At 42.3% G+C, this 18,433-nt stretch overlaps 1 protein-coding gene across 1 annotated transcript in view; it reads right to left on the reverse strand.

Annotated features, from left to right (window-relative positions):
• cpxm2 (carboxypeptidase X (M14 family), member 2) overlaps positions 1-18,433 on the reverse strand; it is a gene marked incomplete at its 5' end in the record, with an annotated part of 37,096 nt that overhangs the window by 13,522 nt on the left and 5,141 nt on the right. Inside the window, 5 exons of the mRNA XM_080021262.1 lie at positions 1,047-1,135; positions 1,616-1,766; positions 2,866-2,950; positions 8,882-9,021; positions 13,587-13,696. Coding sequence (XP_079877388.1) covers positions 1,047-1,135; positions 1,616-1,766; positions 2,866-2,950; positions 8,882-9,021; positions 13,587-13,696 — 575 coding nt within the window. The remainder of the gene's footprint in view (positions 1-1,046; positions 1,136-1,615; positions 1,767-2,865; positions 2,951-8,881; positions 9,022-13,586; positions 13,697-18,433) is intronic.

Raw genomic sequence — 18,433 nt, forward strand, 5'->3', positions numbered from 1 at the left:
CGTCCCTCCCAAAGTTCAAACAAAACCTACACCGCTGTTGATGCGCAAATCAGTCGTCCGACCTGGGCATAGGGGCAAAATACCAATCCAACCATGTAGTAGCTGGTTCCCTCTGAAATTTCCCTCAGGATAGCTGGGGCTCGACCTTCGCAGTTTTTTCTGGTAAATCGCTATCGGAGGCTTTTTACAGTAACATTTGGGTGGGGTTGATGCCGGGTTTAAAAATAGGGCCTCTCTGTTGCAAATGCCAGGGCCGGTTTTTTGATCCCAGACTGTCACTGCTCTTAACCTAACCATGGCTTCAGACGATGGCTGCTCTTCAGGAAATGGAATTTATTTTACGGCTCTAATGGCATACCTGCTGCTGGATGTGATTATATAATTTTGTCGCTGAAAAACGGGATTCATCTTGTTCCAGTCATTTGCCACATACTTAACGATAGCAACCGGTTGACTACATGGAAATATCAGTGTATAAAATAAAAAAAAATAAAAAAGTTTGCATAATAAGGGTGTGATAAGGTACCAAGTAGCTGCACAAAGTAAAGAAATGTCAAGGGCAAACGGCTTTTACTCACTTTTAAAAAAATATGTAGTTCCCTCTTTCTCAGTTAAGACCTGTGGAGAACCACCTCCCAAAGTGGCTTCAAGATATGGCTGAGTAAGTAATATTGTTGTTGTTTTTTTCCAAAAAATCCCTCAAAATGCCAACACTTCTATAGTTTGTCATTTGCGGTTATTTCAATACCGTTGGAGTGTCTTGTAAGGATGTTATTTTGGGTTGTGACAGGAGTTTGGGACACCCACAGCAAAGGGGAATGGCAGTATTACAGGGGATTATGGATAACACTGACAGATCCATCTGTCTCCCCCCTCGGTGCGAACAGACCCCTGTTCATGACACGAAACATCAATAAATAATGGGCTTGTAAGACGCGTTATACATTTTCATGGCCTTTTAAAAAGCCCAGCGTGTTGTTTGTTGTCTTGGTTTGTTGTTGTAAAGATGAAATATAAGATGCCCTCTTACTGGATTTACTACCCACCTGCCTCATCTCCTTGTAGCTATGATGCCGGAAGTCCAGGTTGTCTGTCGTTGTCACTTCATTCCGTCTGTGGTAGTAATTATTGGGATCTGTGGAGAAACCAGGAAACAAAAATATGGAATAACTGATAATCCAAGGTTCAACGAGGGGAATACAACTATTTTTCCTGTCTTTTCCTTATTTCCAAAATATTGAACCATGCTGTATACAGTCACATTTGTATCTAATTATTATATGATAATAATAATAATAATAATAAGAAGAAGAAGAATAATAATAGTCAGTACTACTTCTACTAAAAATAATAACAAAAACTAACAAAAATAAATAAATTCATATTAACAATAACAATAATAATAATAATAATAATACAATTATAATTTCTTCTTCTTCTTCTTCTTCTTATTATTATTATAACTTTGATTTATAAGTGCCTTTTTAGATTAACTCAAAAACACTTTGAATTAATATATACAGTATACCACTCTTAATAGAATGGAGCCTGGATGTAGCCAATAAGCACCGCCATGTTGTATGTCTTTGGTTGGGAGCCCATACAAACCCGTCACCTGGCATGGGACAGCCAAGGATCTCCACCCTCATGCAGATGCTGCCGCTCTGGAACCAGGAGCGAGGGTTGACCCGGATGTAGCGGGCCACCACCGGCGCCGGAAGGATGTTCCGCACCGGGATCTCCTTCTCCCTGTTGCCAACGAAGATCTACTGAGGCAGACAAACATGATTTCCCAAGGTGTCGATGAACTTCACATGAAATTTCAGTACAGTTTACTCAGCAGCTCAGATTGCACGACACCGTTTTCCCTAGTTCCACCTTTGTCATTTGGAAAGATCATCCAATACAACTATGTCTATTTAACATGTGACACGCAACCAGATAGCGGAGAATAATGAATAAGAAAGAGAAATACAACATTTGAAATATCAAGCAGATCAAACATGCAGGGTGTTGTGTTGGAGCTGAACAGTAGCTGAACAGAGAATATTTGACTTTGGAGCTGAAAAGGTTGTCGGTGCTGAGTCGTTACTCTTTTTGGCGTCAGGTTTTTATTCATCGTATGAAAACAAAGCTGAGAGCCAGAGAAGTCGGTACTCCCCAAATGATCCTCCTCTGCGAGACTCCCATCTGTTTGAGGATCATCACTATTTACTATCGCTGCTCAGTTCATTAGGCTTGCGAATACGCCGGTCCAAAAAAAATAAACCCTCCCCTGTAATTGCCTTGCGCTTAATAGCTACCGATCAACTAGCTGATGAAAAGTTTGGTTGTTTTTGGAGATTCAGGTCTTCTATGAGTGACTCAGTCAAAGGATTTGCTCAATTTTCATCTCTTTCATTTGATTCAGTCGCTCTAAGGAGTAGGAAGAGTGATTTTGGCCCTGTGTTTGGAACGGAGTTCTCACAAGAATCATTTTATTGTGTCAAAATGATTAATTCAGGAACAATGCAAAGTGTAAATCAGTCACAGTCAAAAATAATTTTGCCAAATGCCTTTATCCTTTGTTCAAATCCTCAGTAATTATTTTCTGTTTGCGAGTAGAAGATTGCCGCAGTTACAGAGTCGCCAACGAATGGCTCTTTTGTCAAAAATGATTGACGTCTCCCCGAATCACTTAAAAGATTTGTTCACTACAAACGCAACGCTTGCGAGCCTTGCATCACTACAATCAACATGTTTGCGGAAATAAAGTTCTACCGGTGTGCTGGTGTTGGAGGGAAGCACGAAGGGGGTTCTTTGGTCTTTGGGGCCAGAGATGAAGGTGCTTTCTAGTAAATCCAAATGTTCCTTTTTTTTACTCACCAGTTCCCGGGAGCCGTTCTTCAGCGTGACCCAGGTGTGGCTGTCGTTGCTCACCAGGACCTTATAGGAGGTCACCCAGTCGCTCCTGGGGTCCGCACGAGCGAGCGGAAAGTGGAACGAGAAGGAGACAAATTATCTCTCTCAGCGTTGGGTGTTGAAAAGGCCGTGGCGACTGCCAAGAGCCGAGGCGCGAGTGCAATTCCCACTAGGAGCATGTCGATTTATAAATGGCAGTCAGAATGACGGTTCAGAGGCTATTTATAGCGGGGAGCGGCAACAAAAACTGGGCCAAGCAGTGGTTTTAAAAGTGTAAATCTGAAATCTGCATATATCTCAAGCGAGAGGTGACTAATTACATCTACTCCACTTTCCAGTACTCGAGTACATTTTCACCTGTGATGGTACCTTTGTGGGTAGAATTAAAATTCAGTACTTTTACTTGAGTACTTTTGTAACAAGGTATTGTATATTATTTGGAACTTAAGAGGAGTGACTTTAATCTCTATAGAGTGTAAACGAATTTCAAGGAATCCCAGGAACATTAAGAACCATACAAAAAAATTGCTTATTGGACATTTCGGCTTCACGAGCCACAACTCCCCAACCCCGATGCACCGGCATTAGTGCTCTGAGATTTGAGCCAGTATCACCTGGAAACTGCGTTACCTGGGGTTCGAACAGTATGTTAAGGACCAGACCCGAAAAGACAATATCCTAGACAAGTGTTTCGTAAATGTTAAAGGTGCTTATGTGTCTAAGTGTCAGCCACCCATATTAAATTCTGATCATAACGTTGTGCACATGATCCCAGGGTATAAGAGCCAACTCAAGTAAATCAGGAAAGAAAGTGATAAGGACATGGACAAATGAAAGTAGGGAACAACTGAAAGCCTGTTTTGAGTGGAGAAACTTGGAAATCGTTCAGCAGGGTTCACTAGATTAAATGACGTTAGATACAAATGATTACACACATTTTTGTGTACAGCTGGTTGTCCTTAAAAAGGAGATTAAAAGATATCCAACTAATAAATCATATGTGACTAGGGACATGAAAAGGGTAATAAATACAAGGAAAGTGGCTTTCAAAAACAAGGATTCTGGAGCACTTAGACTGACAGGAAAAAAAGATGAAAATCAGATTGAGGGAAGCAAAATTGGCACACAGACAGCGTCTGGAAGATGCCTTTAAAGCCAATAACTCCAAAAAAGGTGTGGGATTCCATGAAAACTGTGACAGGAATGTCATCCCCAAGTGAACCTATTGTGATGTATTGTATTGTGATACATTTTGTTTTACCGATGACCTAAACACTTTCTTTACCAGATGTGAAATAACTAGGTAATTTTGTTAAGTGCACCGAAATATTTAAAACTATTATACCAGCTACCTGAGTCAGACTCGCTGTCGGAGATGGAAAACCATTTCAGTGTACAAATACCAAGAAAGCTGCTTGGCCGGATGAGTGCAAAGCTTTTCTTTTGAAGAACTTAGCGACTGAGCTGCGTGTGCCAGGGTGGCAACCGATCTTTCAAGCTTCCGTCATGGAAAACTTTGCGTATAAAACCATTACCCAAAAATTCCACGTCCAAAAGAACATAAGGATTTTAGACCAGTAGCCCTTACCCCGGCGCTTATGAAATCTCGAGAAAGAATTCTGCTCCAATATCTTGTCAGTACAACAAAAGACGAACTTGAGCCATACCACTTTGCTTATAAACAGGGGTGTGGTACAGAAGACGCTGTTGCTGCTCTGGCTCATATCATTTCTAAACATTTAGACAAACCCAACACCTATGCAAGAGCCCTCTTTTATAGATTTTTAATCAATACCAGCAGATATTTTGCTGTCAAAAATGGCCCAGCAAGAATTGAATCCCTATCTGATTCAATGGTACGCCTCTTTTTCTCACTAACAGAGTGCCGAGGGTGAAGGCCAACAAGCCCCTTTCATCCGCCATCGCGACCGAGGCCGGGGTCCCCAGGGTTGCGTGAGCTCAGCTGTGCTTTTCACTTTCTACACCGACGGTTGCCGTATAGATACACCAAATCAATACATTCTATAGTGTTCTGATGATGATGATGATATGATGATGATGACCAACAATCAAGAAGGTATTTTCGAATAAATACTCGGGAGTAATGATAGACCATCTGTTATCCTGCAAAGACCGCAAAGAAATAGTCTACAAAAACAAACAATTAAAAGAATTGACAAAACAAAGAATTCATTCTCTCCGCCGCCTTACGTATTTTGGGGCGACTAGACAAATTATTTTGCTTTTTACTTCTGTGATTATGAGTGTTCTACAGTTTTGCCGTTTTACATGGTACATGGTTTGTCCACGACTTTAAAGTCAAAATATCCACCGAATAAAAATCGGCTCAAAGATTGTAGGACAACTGCTCAGCATCCCATAATAACATATTAAGGCTGGTCAACAACATTTCCTCTGACCCCAACCATATCCTGAACAGTGAATACAAATTGTTGCCATCAAACCAGAGATATCGGGTTCCACCATCGCTCTCTTTCGTACATCAGTCAATCCTAAAATTAAATACGGAGCCTAATTCAAGATAAATGTAAATATACGTTGAAGGGCCTTGAATAATGTCTGCTGTGATTGTAATGTTAAGTTGAATCTACGAATCTTTGTTCCTTGTCTTAATTTTGGTCTTTTCCGTGATGTTGCAAATGTAGCCGCTTTGACGCAAGAAATATGTCAGACTCCATCCGACAATAAAGTGTAGACGTATTAACCGCGTTTGTCGATGCTATTTATAACGGGCTGTAGTCCAAGTCGACTCCCAGAACAGAACGGAAATTCCGCTCTGCAGCGCGTCACCGCTCTGCGCGTGCGGAATCCGGCTGTCCGCGGGAATGAAGGGGCTTCCGCTTTGTTCTTGGCGTTGGTAGTGTTTGCTGCGAATCTGGCTTCGCTCAAGTCATTTTCCTCACCACTTCTACTTTCACCCCAGTACATGATCTCTGTGGCAGCAGAAACACTCATACTCCCAGTAAGGACTTCAAGTCTTCGCTCCACCTCTGATCTCAAGTTAAAGGGGACCTATCATGCTCCTTCTTACGCAAGTGAATATAGGTCTTTGAGGTCCCCAAAACATGTTTTCATGTTTTTTGCTGAAAATGCGATTCAGATTATGCATTAGAGCCATCCTAACCTGCTTCTATAGCATCCTGCTCCAAAACGGGCTGTTTGTGTGTCTGTGATTTCATCTTATCGGTCCGCCAAAATCTGTTTCTGAACAGATTTGAGGCGGGACACCGCACTTGGGTTTTTTTGTTTCGTGTAAATGTCAGAAAATAATATAAAATAAAATAAATACATATACAATGAAAACACACGATGCGGATCTCACGCCACAGCCTACAGTCTATCGGCCGCATACTTTTTTTTGTCTCCACGGGGTGGAGTTACTCAGATGGGGGGCCGGTTCTAATTCTACCGAGGCCCTGGATGACGTAGATCAGGGCTGCAGAGCTGAAGGGCTGGTCTCACCACATGTTTTCTGAAACGGACAGCGGACAAAAAACCGACTGGGTTTGTCTTATTTTCGCAGCGTTAGTAGGCCTGTCAGAGATCCAAATTTATGCGCACAAGCGCTGAAAAAGTGAGTTTCTCATCATGTGTGCCTGCTCTTGCAGCGTTGAATTATCAGAACCAGGGGTCTCCTTTTTGGGCCACGCTTGACTTAGCGTGGCCAGAACCCACGTAGCGCGCGGTGATGCTGGGGGATGCGAGGCAGCCAAACAGAACATCACCTTTGGGGAACGTCGCCTTTCTTGGTACGTCTCGCAAACGCGGGGATTTATTTTTTTTCCATCTCTCATGGAAGACGCGAGGCTACGCCTGATTTATGGGTTTGGGGTTTTCCCGGATCCCTACACCGCAGGACGGAGGACGGCGACATCGGCGCCGAAGCCGAAGCCGGAGCCGGAGCCGAGGCCGAGGCCGAGCAGTTCCAGTCGGAGCGGGAGGGTGAGCCTGGTCCCGGCCTATTCCCAGGCCTGCTAATTAAAGGACTGTTATGATCAGAACCCGATGCCCCAAAGCCGACAGCGCAGACAGATACCGGCCCCCGACCTCCCCGCTAATTGCTGGGGAAACTCTGTCTCATCCGCCCTCCCCGCCGCCCAGCACTGCCGGACTGGAAGGGAAATTACAAACCTCGCATCTCTGCAGCTACACAGCACTTTCCACACATCGTACGCAGCCTTTCCAATTAAGAAGGAAGGGGGGGGGGGGGGGGCAAAGGCCAGAGGACGTCAAATATTATTACAGAGATGACTCAGACTGTGCTTGTGGAGATTCTAGCGGGAAAAAAGTGGAATCATCAGCAAAAAGTGAAGCTGCTGCCCCCCCGCCCCCCGCCCAGTTGTTCCGAAATGTGTTCTGTTTTTTTTGTTTTTCATGACTGTTTTACGGTTATCCTCCGTTGTTAATTGGATTTAAGGAGACATCCAGTAAGAGGAGGGTTTAAGCGGTTGTGATGATTAAGGCCACAGAAGCAAAAGTGCAAATACCCGGAAACAAAGTTAGTTTAGTAGAAGTAAAAGCACCACATTGACATTTGTACTTTAAGTACATCAGTACTTAAAAGTACTCTCAAATGTACTTAAAGTATTAAAGGTAAAAGTACTCGTCACATCCGGCGTCCTGATATAACAGAGCCTTTAATACGATATAAAGAGATATCTGGAGATGATGATCTTGCATATCCTGATAACATAAATGAAATACTATAGTTGGTGTCATAGTAATTTAATGCTATGAACCTAATGAATATTTGTGAATAATCGCAAATCAGCAGTTTGAAAGATCAAGATTTTTTTTAAATCGTACGTGAATAAAACCATTTTGAATATAACACAAAGCAAATTTCCTTTTTTATTACTGAGAATAAGGTTCTGTTTCCATTCAAACTAAGTCAGTGATGTGGCTGTGTTAGGAAGTAAAAGTCAAAGGTCTCCAAAACTGATACTTTACTTACTGTAATGAGCACAGATACTTGAAAATGTTGCTTTCTTCATGCATCTTTTTAAAGGTGTGTGTGTGTGTGTGTGTGTGTGTGTGTAATAATTCAAGGTGAAGGTGTTTGATTTTTTGTTCCCTGAGTCCAATGTACACCATCAGCAAATGTGAAAGTCTACAGGGAGCAAGTCCCTACACATCGGACTGAACCGTAAATCACCATCCCGTGGTGGTGGGGTGGGGGTGCACAAGGAGACATATAAATACATTGTACAGTCCATAAAGGCATGGTTCACCCAAAAAAACATGATTTCAGAAGAAACTCTCTGCCCGTTTTTTAAGCACTTTCTCTTCTATGAGCCAATTTCCATTATTGTTTCATATTGATTTATGTCCCTGTAGTCATTCAAAATCCTTATTTTAAATCTTAATGACTGGGTTTGAATATTTAAAACCCCAGCGACTCGTCAATCACGTGCTAATAAAATAAATAATATCTATAAAATGAAATAAAATGTATAAATAATGGAAAAGTTGTCTCATACTCTTGGAATTCAGGGAAAAAAAACTGAGTGAATTAAACCCACAGTCAGATGTTTGCTGATTTGTTAATAGAATATATTGAAATGTCCTTATGATATTAAAGTTATAAGCTCCCCATGTTGTACTGTAAAGAGTTTGTACATAAAGAGGAAAAAAAAAAGTCCACATCAGTTTCATTGTGTGCAGAAACGAGGATTTGGACATGGAAGGGGGACGTTCTTCAGCAGATTTCTGAGTTGTTTACTGCTCAGTTTTGTAAATGACCTTATTATTTTTATATTCTGAGTAAACTAATGTATTTATTTTATTCTTGACTGTAAATAAATCAGCACCTTAATTTAGTTTAACTCATCTGCATCCTACCGCTCTATTTTGGTACTCCTTGGGTTACAAATTTATTAAATTATGTGGTAATAATGAAAAAACCTTATTTACAAAAATCACACATAATTGATCTGGATTCTGTCTGCTTCCTACTCACGACCAGAGGGAGCTCCGTCCTTGCGTGATGACCCCGGTGAACTTGGTCAGCCTCCTCCCGTCCACCTCAAACCACTGCAGGGGGTCGTCCCTCCCGGCGCACCAGCCCCCGTCGTAGAGGTCGTCCTCATAAATGCCGGCCTAACGGGACGGGTTCCGGGGGGGTGACCGAGGGGATGGAGGGTCAAAGGGTGAGGGGGTGGCGTAGCACAACAGGGAGTCAATTAAAACCCAGCTCTATTTCAGACGGAGGTACAGTATGAACATATGTAACAATAGCAAAGACAGCAAAACGTATTTTTTGTTTTTATCAATAATGAAGCTAATGTGATCTTTAAATAGGGGATAAAAAGGGGATTGGGCTCATCACGTTACTTTTACACCGGCAGTTCAATACAAAGTGATGGGGGACAAATCACTCTGCGTTCAATGCAAAAACTCACTCAATGTTTCAGGAAGAGATAACACGATGCCACAGCAGACTGACTTTATCTTTATTTAAAAAAAAAAAATGATGTTTGGTTTTGTTGTTAAATTCCCTGTTTGCTGGTGCTACTACCAAATTGTGTTGTTTATTTACCACGCGTCTGAAAAGATTTTTATTCACAAAGATGAGAAGACGGCAGCTCGCCACAATAAAATTAAAGGAAATTTAAAATAATTTAAAAAAAAAGTAGTTGATGATGTATAAGGCCACAACTATTTTGCCATATCTGCTAGTTTCTGTAAAATAAACTTGCACATATCTCAATACAATGCTTTGATACAAATATGACAGAAAAGTGGGGAACCTCTAAATAATCATTTGCTTCTCTTTGGTTGTATTCCTCTAAATGCAGGGATGTTCTCAAAACTGTTCATCATCAGCGTCACACAATTATGTAGGTCAGCCACTTTGGTGACACCGTTAAGACTGCAGAAAAGTAATGAAAATAGCACCTGCAAATAGGCAGCTTAGCTATAAAAACAAATGTCAAAATAATGATTAATTCAGACTGCTGTGGCATCATCTGAGAGGCGGAGTGAGATTTTGCACTGAACACTCCACGAGTGTGGATTTGTCCCCCATTATTTGCATTGACCTCCTGATGGGAGGGCGTAAGGCACCCGTCCTGTATGGAGAAAAGGTTGCAACCTGCAAATGAACCATTCCTTTAAGACATGTATCTTATAACCAAGACAAGCTCCCCACAACATTCAATCTCCACACTCCCATGAAATCAGGTTGCATGTGTTGACATTGCAAGTAAAGCCTGGGGTGCGGAGGTTGGTTAAAACAGAACGGTTATTAAAGGGAATTAAGCCACACGGGTGTGGTGAGGGGGTGGTGTGGTTTAAGCACCCACACCTATCTTGGGTCTAGGTAATTGGGCCCGGCTCGGAGGTGGCGGTATGCCTGTTGTTTGTCAGAGCAATCAACGAGCAACAGGTAAAACCCTCATCCCCACACACACGCGCCTCTGTCATGACATGTGTCCTTCTGCCCCTGGCTTGTTCCACCTTGCCCACTCTCTACAATAAACTGGTGTGTTTGCTACATCTCTGCCTGTGTCTGTGTCGGAGGCCCCTGAAAATGCCACTCAGGTGGCGTGTGGCAGGCGGGACTGCCACAGAGAGTTATAGTACAATACCTGCTGCAGCCAAAACTCTGGTCCACATCAGCCAATGTACAGTGTGCACTGTGGGATAAAATGCCCATACACTGTACATTGGCTGATCTGGACCAGAGTTTTGGCTGCATTTCTGTTTCCTGCTGTTTTTTTCTGCTTATTCGGCGTTGCTTACAAAAGCTAAAAAAAAAAGCGGTTACCTCAACTATATTGTCTTAAAACTGCTAGTGTACGGACAAATTATAGTAAAACTGAATTAAACAAGTAAGCACATTTCTGTGATTAAATGTGACTGCTGGCTTGGAACTCACGCTCACTCAGAATAGTAATAATAATAAAAATAGTAATACGCTGACAGGTGACATCGTAGATGCTCTCCCTCCAAATTTACGTTGTGACAGCATGTTGCTCCGAGTGTAGGACATCATCGCATCTTAATCAACGCTGTCAAGTCACAATGAATTACACGCCGCCCCCGCCGCCTCTATATCGGGCCCCTAATCAGTTAAAGACCTGAGTGAAGATGACTGGAGTGCACACTTTAGAGGCACATCAAAGTGAACTCCTTTTTTTGGAGGGGTGGGGGCGGGGGGGGGGGGGTACGGCTGGATCAGCTTGAACACCAAAAGCATCTGTGTGGCGTTAGAAAGGAACATTGAAACCTCGATGGATATTATGTTCAAATAAAACTTTTCCTCATGGGGAAATTGGTCCTTTGGGTACAATTTAAAGCTAGAAACCAAGTAAAAAAAAAGATCTTGCTGTTTACTCTCAAAAAGCTCATCGCTGCTGAAAGCGCTCTGCTGACTCAGCATAAATACATCCCCTACATTACCTTAACTAGACAGTAAAAAAGCCTCAAAATCTCCTTCCTCTCCTTTGACGGTGATTCGCCGGTTGTTTACAACGTCTCCATAGGCTCCCGCCAGCAAGCCAAAGTGAGAATGTGTGAAACGCGGGTTGTATTATTTTACCCACTCCTAATTATCACAGTACAGATGGACATCCGAAGCCTCGACACATCAGCCACTGGCGCTGAAATAAAGGTGATTGGACGCCAGCCCGATTTAATAGACGGCATCTGCTCTCTCTCTCTCTCTGTATTTCTCTAGATCTACACATAATTCCCCACAATTTGGACGCATTATCCCGATCCAACCCCCCCTCACACAGTATTACACACACAACCAACGCAGAGGGAGGTAAACACCCAACAACACAGGCTTTGTTTTGCTGGTTGCTTCTTGAGCGAATTAGACACATGTGTTTCCTCCACTGTGAGACCAGAGTTTTTGGGGAAACTTGTAGCGGCAGGGAAGGATGAGACGCGCTCTGCAGACCGTTACATACCGAAGGGGGGGAATTCACAAGGAATGAGTTGCGGCCGCCGACAGCGCCATTAGTGCGAATCAATCGCGCCCGTTGTCTGCACCCTCTGAGCGTCCGATTCACAAAAGATGTTGCGCTGACGATACGACGCTGCAAACACGCCCGTAAAGTTTTGCCGCCGCGTTCCATTTGCCCTTGTTTTGCGTCTGATCGCAATGATCCATGCGGCAAAGGAAATCATTTGTGCATCAGCCGTGAGTGGGGTCTCCATTGATGAGTCATTACGCATTCACGCCACTGCTCTACACTTGCCCATTTTATGAATTATCAATCTTAAATGAATATAAAACTTAAAACAATTGTCAGACAGTAGTGAGTTTGTGCTAAATAAAAATGTAAAATTAAGGAAATCCTTGGAGGGCCTGCACCAGTGCTCTGCCAAAGCCTCGGTTGTACTACTGTAAGTGTTTTGAGGTTTATGTGCAGTGACTATAAAACATTTAAATAATATGAGTACATCTATAATAAAACATACTTTTGCCACACAGTTCATTTATTAATGGAATTAAATGTGTACATATTTTAAATTTTACTTGAGGGATTCTAGTTCTCAACTTATCTTAATATAACAATGTAGATAATTTCATATATTTTGCTCCACCAAGTTGGGTCGCTGCACCTGTGGCACTGTCCATGGTCCTGCAGGTTCGATGCCATCTGTGGTTCAAGGCCAGTTTTGACCACTTTATCGCTATTTCCTATACCTTTTAGCTTAGATTTATCTATATCTTTTCAGTTAGGTTTTGTTATGTCAGTGTTTGTAATGCCTTCTTTGGACAATAAATGATTGAAAATTTTAACAAGTCGCTTTTGGAGTGCATTTTGAAAACTGCAGACAGCTACCCATTCAAGGCATCGCTATAGGATGCCGTGACCAATAAAAATAATGGCAAAATATTATTTACAGATCGCTGGAAAGTCTGGGCATGCGCTTCAACTGCACCAGCTCTCTGAAGACGATCGTGCACCGCTGCAGTTATTACTTTTTTTTTTTTGGTCTCAACGCAATTACCACCGGCTCTCGGCAGACGGTAATAATTTACACTTTCAATGCGAGTGACTAATTGCGCCTGTGTTTGTGAATGACGCGTATTGCAACAAGGCTCATTTGTAAAGAAAGGGGACAAGTTTGTGCCCAATATATGAATAATATATTTCAATTAAAATAATACGGTGCATTTCACTGTTTGCGGGTGCTTTGTGAATAAATAAACAACTTGCGTTTTCTGTAATTTGCGCTAGTTTAGAGGCTGCAAAAGCCCTCACGCAATCCTTTCATGAATCCGCCCCTGAGAATTATTATAACCTCAAAGCAGAAGGAAATACCTCCTTTTCAGCCCTCGATAAGTTTTGGGGATTATATCCCAGCCCACATCCCACCGTCTCCGGCCAAAGGCATTTTATCACGACTCATAATTTCGCGACGTTAGAGTTAGCAAACACACATGGCGTGTGTGGTTATTTCAAAAATATTGATCTGAAGTTCCATTCCAAAGATAAGGATCTTTTAATTACTGTGACTTTTCTATCAATTTCATATTCGCGGAAAGGAAATTAAAACTAGTGTGATCCATCTGGACTGTGGACAATTTTAAAAGAAATGTGAGATTGCACTGGTGGAATCATAATAATAATAATAATAATAATAGTAATGATAGATAGACTTGGTTGGCTTTCATCCAAAACACTGCCGAGAGAGCGGACTACCTGGATGTTGAGACGACCTCTGTGCGCTCCCAGGCCGTAGCGCTTCATGGTGGAGGCGTGGAGCTGGAAGTCATCAATCTTCAGCGTCTCAAGTCCCAGCGGCGGGCATTCTGCGGGGAGTCAGGATGACAAATTGCCCGCCGATACTCAGACAAAGGTAAGTGTGTCACGTGTGTGAGTGTTTTCAAAACCCTAGGAAACAATTGCTTTATCAATAAGAACTTTTCATGGGAGCGGAGGAAACTACAAATTCATTTTTGACAGAATGAAGACATTTATTTCTGTGCATTTGTCAGTAAATGAAGCTATTGTTGAGGCAATACCCGCTGTCTTAATATTGTTAATTTGTGACTCATAATTTAATAAAAAATAAAATAAAATAAAATAAAAATAAAATAATAATAATAATAATAATAATAATAATAATAAGAGGAATGTATTTGGTGTTAATCTGTCAGATTGTAATAATCTATATTTTGTTTTACAGCTGTTGCAAAATGTTTGCAGTTTTGAATGGAATTCTGGGACTTGTAGTGTATTCCCCCAACAGATAAAATCTTAAGGATCGCCACTTTAAATCAACGGACTTAAAGTGACGTTCTGAATTAGTATTATTATTGTTCTACAGTGAACTGTATTGAGTACAAGTGAAAATTTCCGGAGAACTCGATTTTTCCATGGTTATAAAATAAAGCCGTCACCAAATGTTCTGCCATTATAAGAAACCAAGAACTGGAGAAAAAAGGTGAACGACGTAGAATCGGTTTCCCCTGCCACCTCTTTATCGCCATCTCAACGGATAAACAATTACTTCTCTCGAAAACAAAAGGCAACTACCTGAGAGGCGACTTGGAAAGAACAGGGGAAAAAAAATTAATTCCGTCAGAACAGGATTCCCGGTCATGCATTTTTAAAATGTGTCAAGCCCAAGGTGTGATTTATGAATCTTTGCGTGAGGCGCGCAACCGTTGTGCAATTTTGAAACGTACGCCTGCCACAACTCTCACACTGTAAACAATTTGACAGTTAATTAAGAGCAATCTGAAAGCGAGAGACTCGTGTGTGTGTAACCGGCCTACGTCATATTTACATCAGTATTTATAGGAGCTATATAGCTGATATGCCATTAAAAAAACAAAACCAAAAAAAACAAAAACGTATTTCGGATTTCTATCACTGATGCAAGACTCGCAAACTATTAGGTCATATCGAACGAATCATTGGAGTGACTCGGGAGTCACTTCAGTAAGCAGTAAAGGAGCCGTTCCTTTTATCTCCCGCTCCGTTCATTCATTTGTTTGTTTGTCCGTCCGTCTGGTCGTGCGTGGCTGCAAGCGCAGTTGGACGTAACGGCATTCACCGAGTCTCGACTCTGGATTCCCAAACGAGAAGAAAAGACGAGAGCTGCGAGCCCCTCAGGCAGCACAGCTACGAGCCCAGCGAGTTGCTTACGTTTTCATTCAGTGAGCGGGCGAGCAAGAGAGAGAGTGAGCAAGTGAGTAAATTCATCTTGAGTCGCAAAGTGCAAATAATGACTGAGGATTCACTTAATGTGGAGAAAAGGCGAGGGCATTTGGCATAATTCATATAGAATGTGACTGATTTACACTTTGCCCCAAAATAAATAATTTAGACAGAATTCAGAACCCGACTCTGAACCACCGACTCTTTCTCTGACTCCCGTTCATCGTTTACGGCAAGTGTTTCGCTCAGCCATGCATTATTACCAACTGAATCAAACTGAACCGCACCTTTGACTGAGTGCCTCGTCAAACATCGAGTCTCAAAAAAAAGAAAAGAAAACAAGAGTCGAACATTTCATCGCCGATTCCTATCAAACTCCTTTCCGGGAATCGCCATCGGGGCGTGGCCGACCATGGAAGCTCCGACGACCGCGTCCAGCTCCGGGAGCTTTCAGCGACGACAATCATCGGGTCCATAACCCGCCCAAGCGCCGCATCGAGCACATTGGGCTCTCGCGGCACAAACACGCAGCCCATTAAAACGATGTCCTCGGCTTCCCTCTGATCCGCGCCCTTCAGCACAGCGCCAAGCACGGTGTCAGGGTCAAAACCTCCGCAGCGAAGGGGGGAGGAGATGTACCACACTAATTAAGTTGAGAAGTACAAACGCAATATGTGGGAGTACGATAAAACAAAACTTGTTGTTTTTTGTTGTTTACGCATTTTTGTAAACCACAGTAACAATCAACAATCAACTATGGAATAGAACGAGGAGCCTTTAAGGGATGAAAACTGAAAAACACGACAATAACTCCAGACAGTATTATGAATCACAAGATTATAATTCAGGCTACAATTTATAATGTGGGTCCGCAAGCAAGGACTGTAAATACAAAGCAGAGACTCCTTATAAACTTAAGAATCCAATTTAATAGTATACAAGGACCAAATACATAATGGTGTCACTGTCAAGTTGCCAAAAGGCAATGACAACTCACTCAGAGCCGCGTGGCAACAAGCGGCCAAACTACGTTGTATATTAAGTATAATATCGTAAAAATCTGATGAACTCCATCCCTCAAGGCCTTGAAAACTACTCTCCCAAAAATACAGATTTTTTAGAAAAGATTATTTGTGTCCAGGTATGTTCATAATTGGTGGAAAAAAATATGCTAACCAGTCAAAAAAATATATAACCCAAAATATAATATACACACAATATAGAAAATGTGTTCTATGTACCAGATAAAGATACATTACATAGAAGGCTTTGGCAGGGGCTAAGTGGCAGTAAGGATGCAAGTATTGACTGTGTATGAATAATATGAATATGAATATGAAGTTAGTTAGAAGTATAGCTGTATAATTTTGTACATGATGAAAAATAAATACATCAAATAAATATAAATAATTATTATTATTATTAATAATAATAATAATAATAATAATAATAATAATAATAATATGTATACAACAATATGGACACGGCTAATAATGGATAGGTTACACTTACTCATCACAGTGTTATTACCGAATATTGCACGTTTATTTTGCACAGGTGGTGGTGTGTGTGTGTGTGTGTGTGTGTATTGCCCATACTGTGGGCACCCTACTAAGTGGCGAGCTGGAAAGGGGCGCTGCCTCGGGTCAGCTACTAAAGTCTACATCGCTGCTGGACAGCGTCCTTGTTCCTGTGCCGACGGCGAGCTGTATGGATCCGTGCTCGGTCACACAGAGATGCCTGTTTTGCTCCCCCCGCCCCGACCCGGGGGCGAGCTCACGCCGGGTCACAACCAGTCCCCCTGCTGCTTTTATCGGGGTCGATGCTAATGATCGTCCGCTAACCGCCCGCCTGACTGCGCTGGATATCCAGCCGCATGCCGCCGGGCAGCGCCGGAGATTTGGCGGCGAGTTTCCGCTTTCACAGGGGGAAAAATTTTTTTTATCAGTACAGGCGGCGTTGAATTTATAGAAAGCAGAACATCACCGAGGAATGTTTTCATTATGCGCCAGAGGGTATATTCGTTTTTATTAAAGTGAATCCACATCTTTATGTTATTATAGAGAGACCGCAAGGCCATTCCCTTTCGCTATCGGTTTGGGATCAGATGGACCGATGTGGATTGACAGGTGGAATTTCAGCTGTTCACAACAACTCTGGGCGGAGATTCAAACCATTACAGTAGCAGACTTCCCCGGATTGGAGTCCTCTCAGACTCTCTCGGTGGCAGCATGCCCTGATCCAGGCCTCCTCTCCCCCTCAGACCCAATTAGGCAAGCTCTCGTCTTAATTGGTCCCGGAAAAAAAGACATCATGCGGGAGGTTTGTTTTTTTTGTTTGTTGTTTTTTTCAACCCAGGCCCTATTAAAACATTGTGTGTGAAACCATTTGCTTTAGTACATTAAGAAATGTCATCCTATGATGTAGCTTTGACTCCAAATGAATATACTGATATTCATCTTCAAGTCCCTGCCCGGTATCAGTCTTGCTTTAGATGGTTTCAACTACAACTCTGCCTAATGCAGTGGAATTTGAACTATTACGAGCAACTATTTTTGAAGGCAGGCAACATGTGCTGCACATGTCACTGGCACGGGGCCACGGGGCTGGATACAGCAAGACAAAATGAGGTTGATTCTGAGTTCATTCATCTGTGTTGGTTCATGGCCCTCACATGTATCTGTCAATAGAGACTGGCCTGGTTGTACTGAATGCAAATACAAAAAAACACATATTAGACCACGTAAATTTTCAAACCAAAATAGGCGAATGACACCTCTCCTATTGGCAGGAGAAATGCCGTTTTTTTCCGGTGAGTCACATTCGAAGTCACGAACACGCCGGAAAAAGGGCCGTGTCGTGGTTCCAGTGTGACTGGGAACAAAGCAGTAGGGGAGACTACTTAAGGAGTAGAGGAGCAACTTAAACAAACAATGATATAAAACTGCAAAACTTAAAAAAAAAAGTATTTTGAGCCGTTCAAAAGAATCGGATCAGTCATGAACGACACACTACAATGGAAGCAACATGGAGCCCCGCCGCACCCGCACATAGATACTCCATGCTGGATACTCCATGCTGGATACTCCATGCTGGATACTTTATGCTGGATACTTTATGCTGGATACTTTATGCTGGATACTCCATGCTGGATACTTTATGCTGGATACTCCATGCTGGATACTTTATGCTGGATACTTTATGCTGGATACTCCATGCTGGATACTTTATGCGCCAGTGTCCGGAACTTCAACGCGTGTCGCATCGCGCCGCGCAGGTAAAGGGGCCAAAATTGGTGGGTGGAGCAGATTAAAACCTAGGTCTATTGCTGGGTCATTTGACCATGACTGAGACCCGAGTTTTTCCTTTCCCGGTGGTGGCAA

This window comes from Zeus faber (genome assembly GCF_960531495.2).
Source record: "Zeus faber genome assembly, chromosome: 20".
Lineage (NCBI taxonomy): Eukaryota > Metazoa > Chordata > Actinopteri > Zeiformes > Zeidae > Zeus > Zeus faber.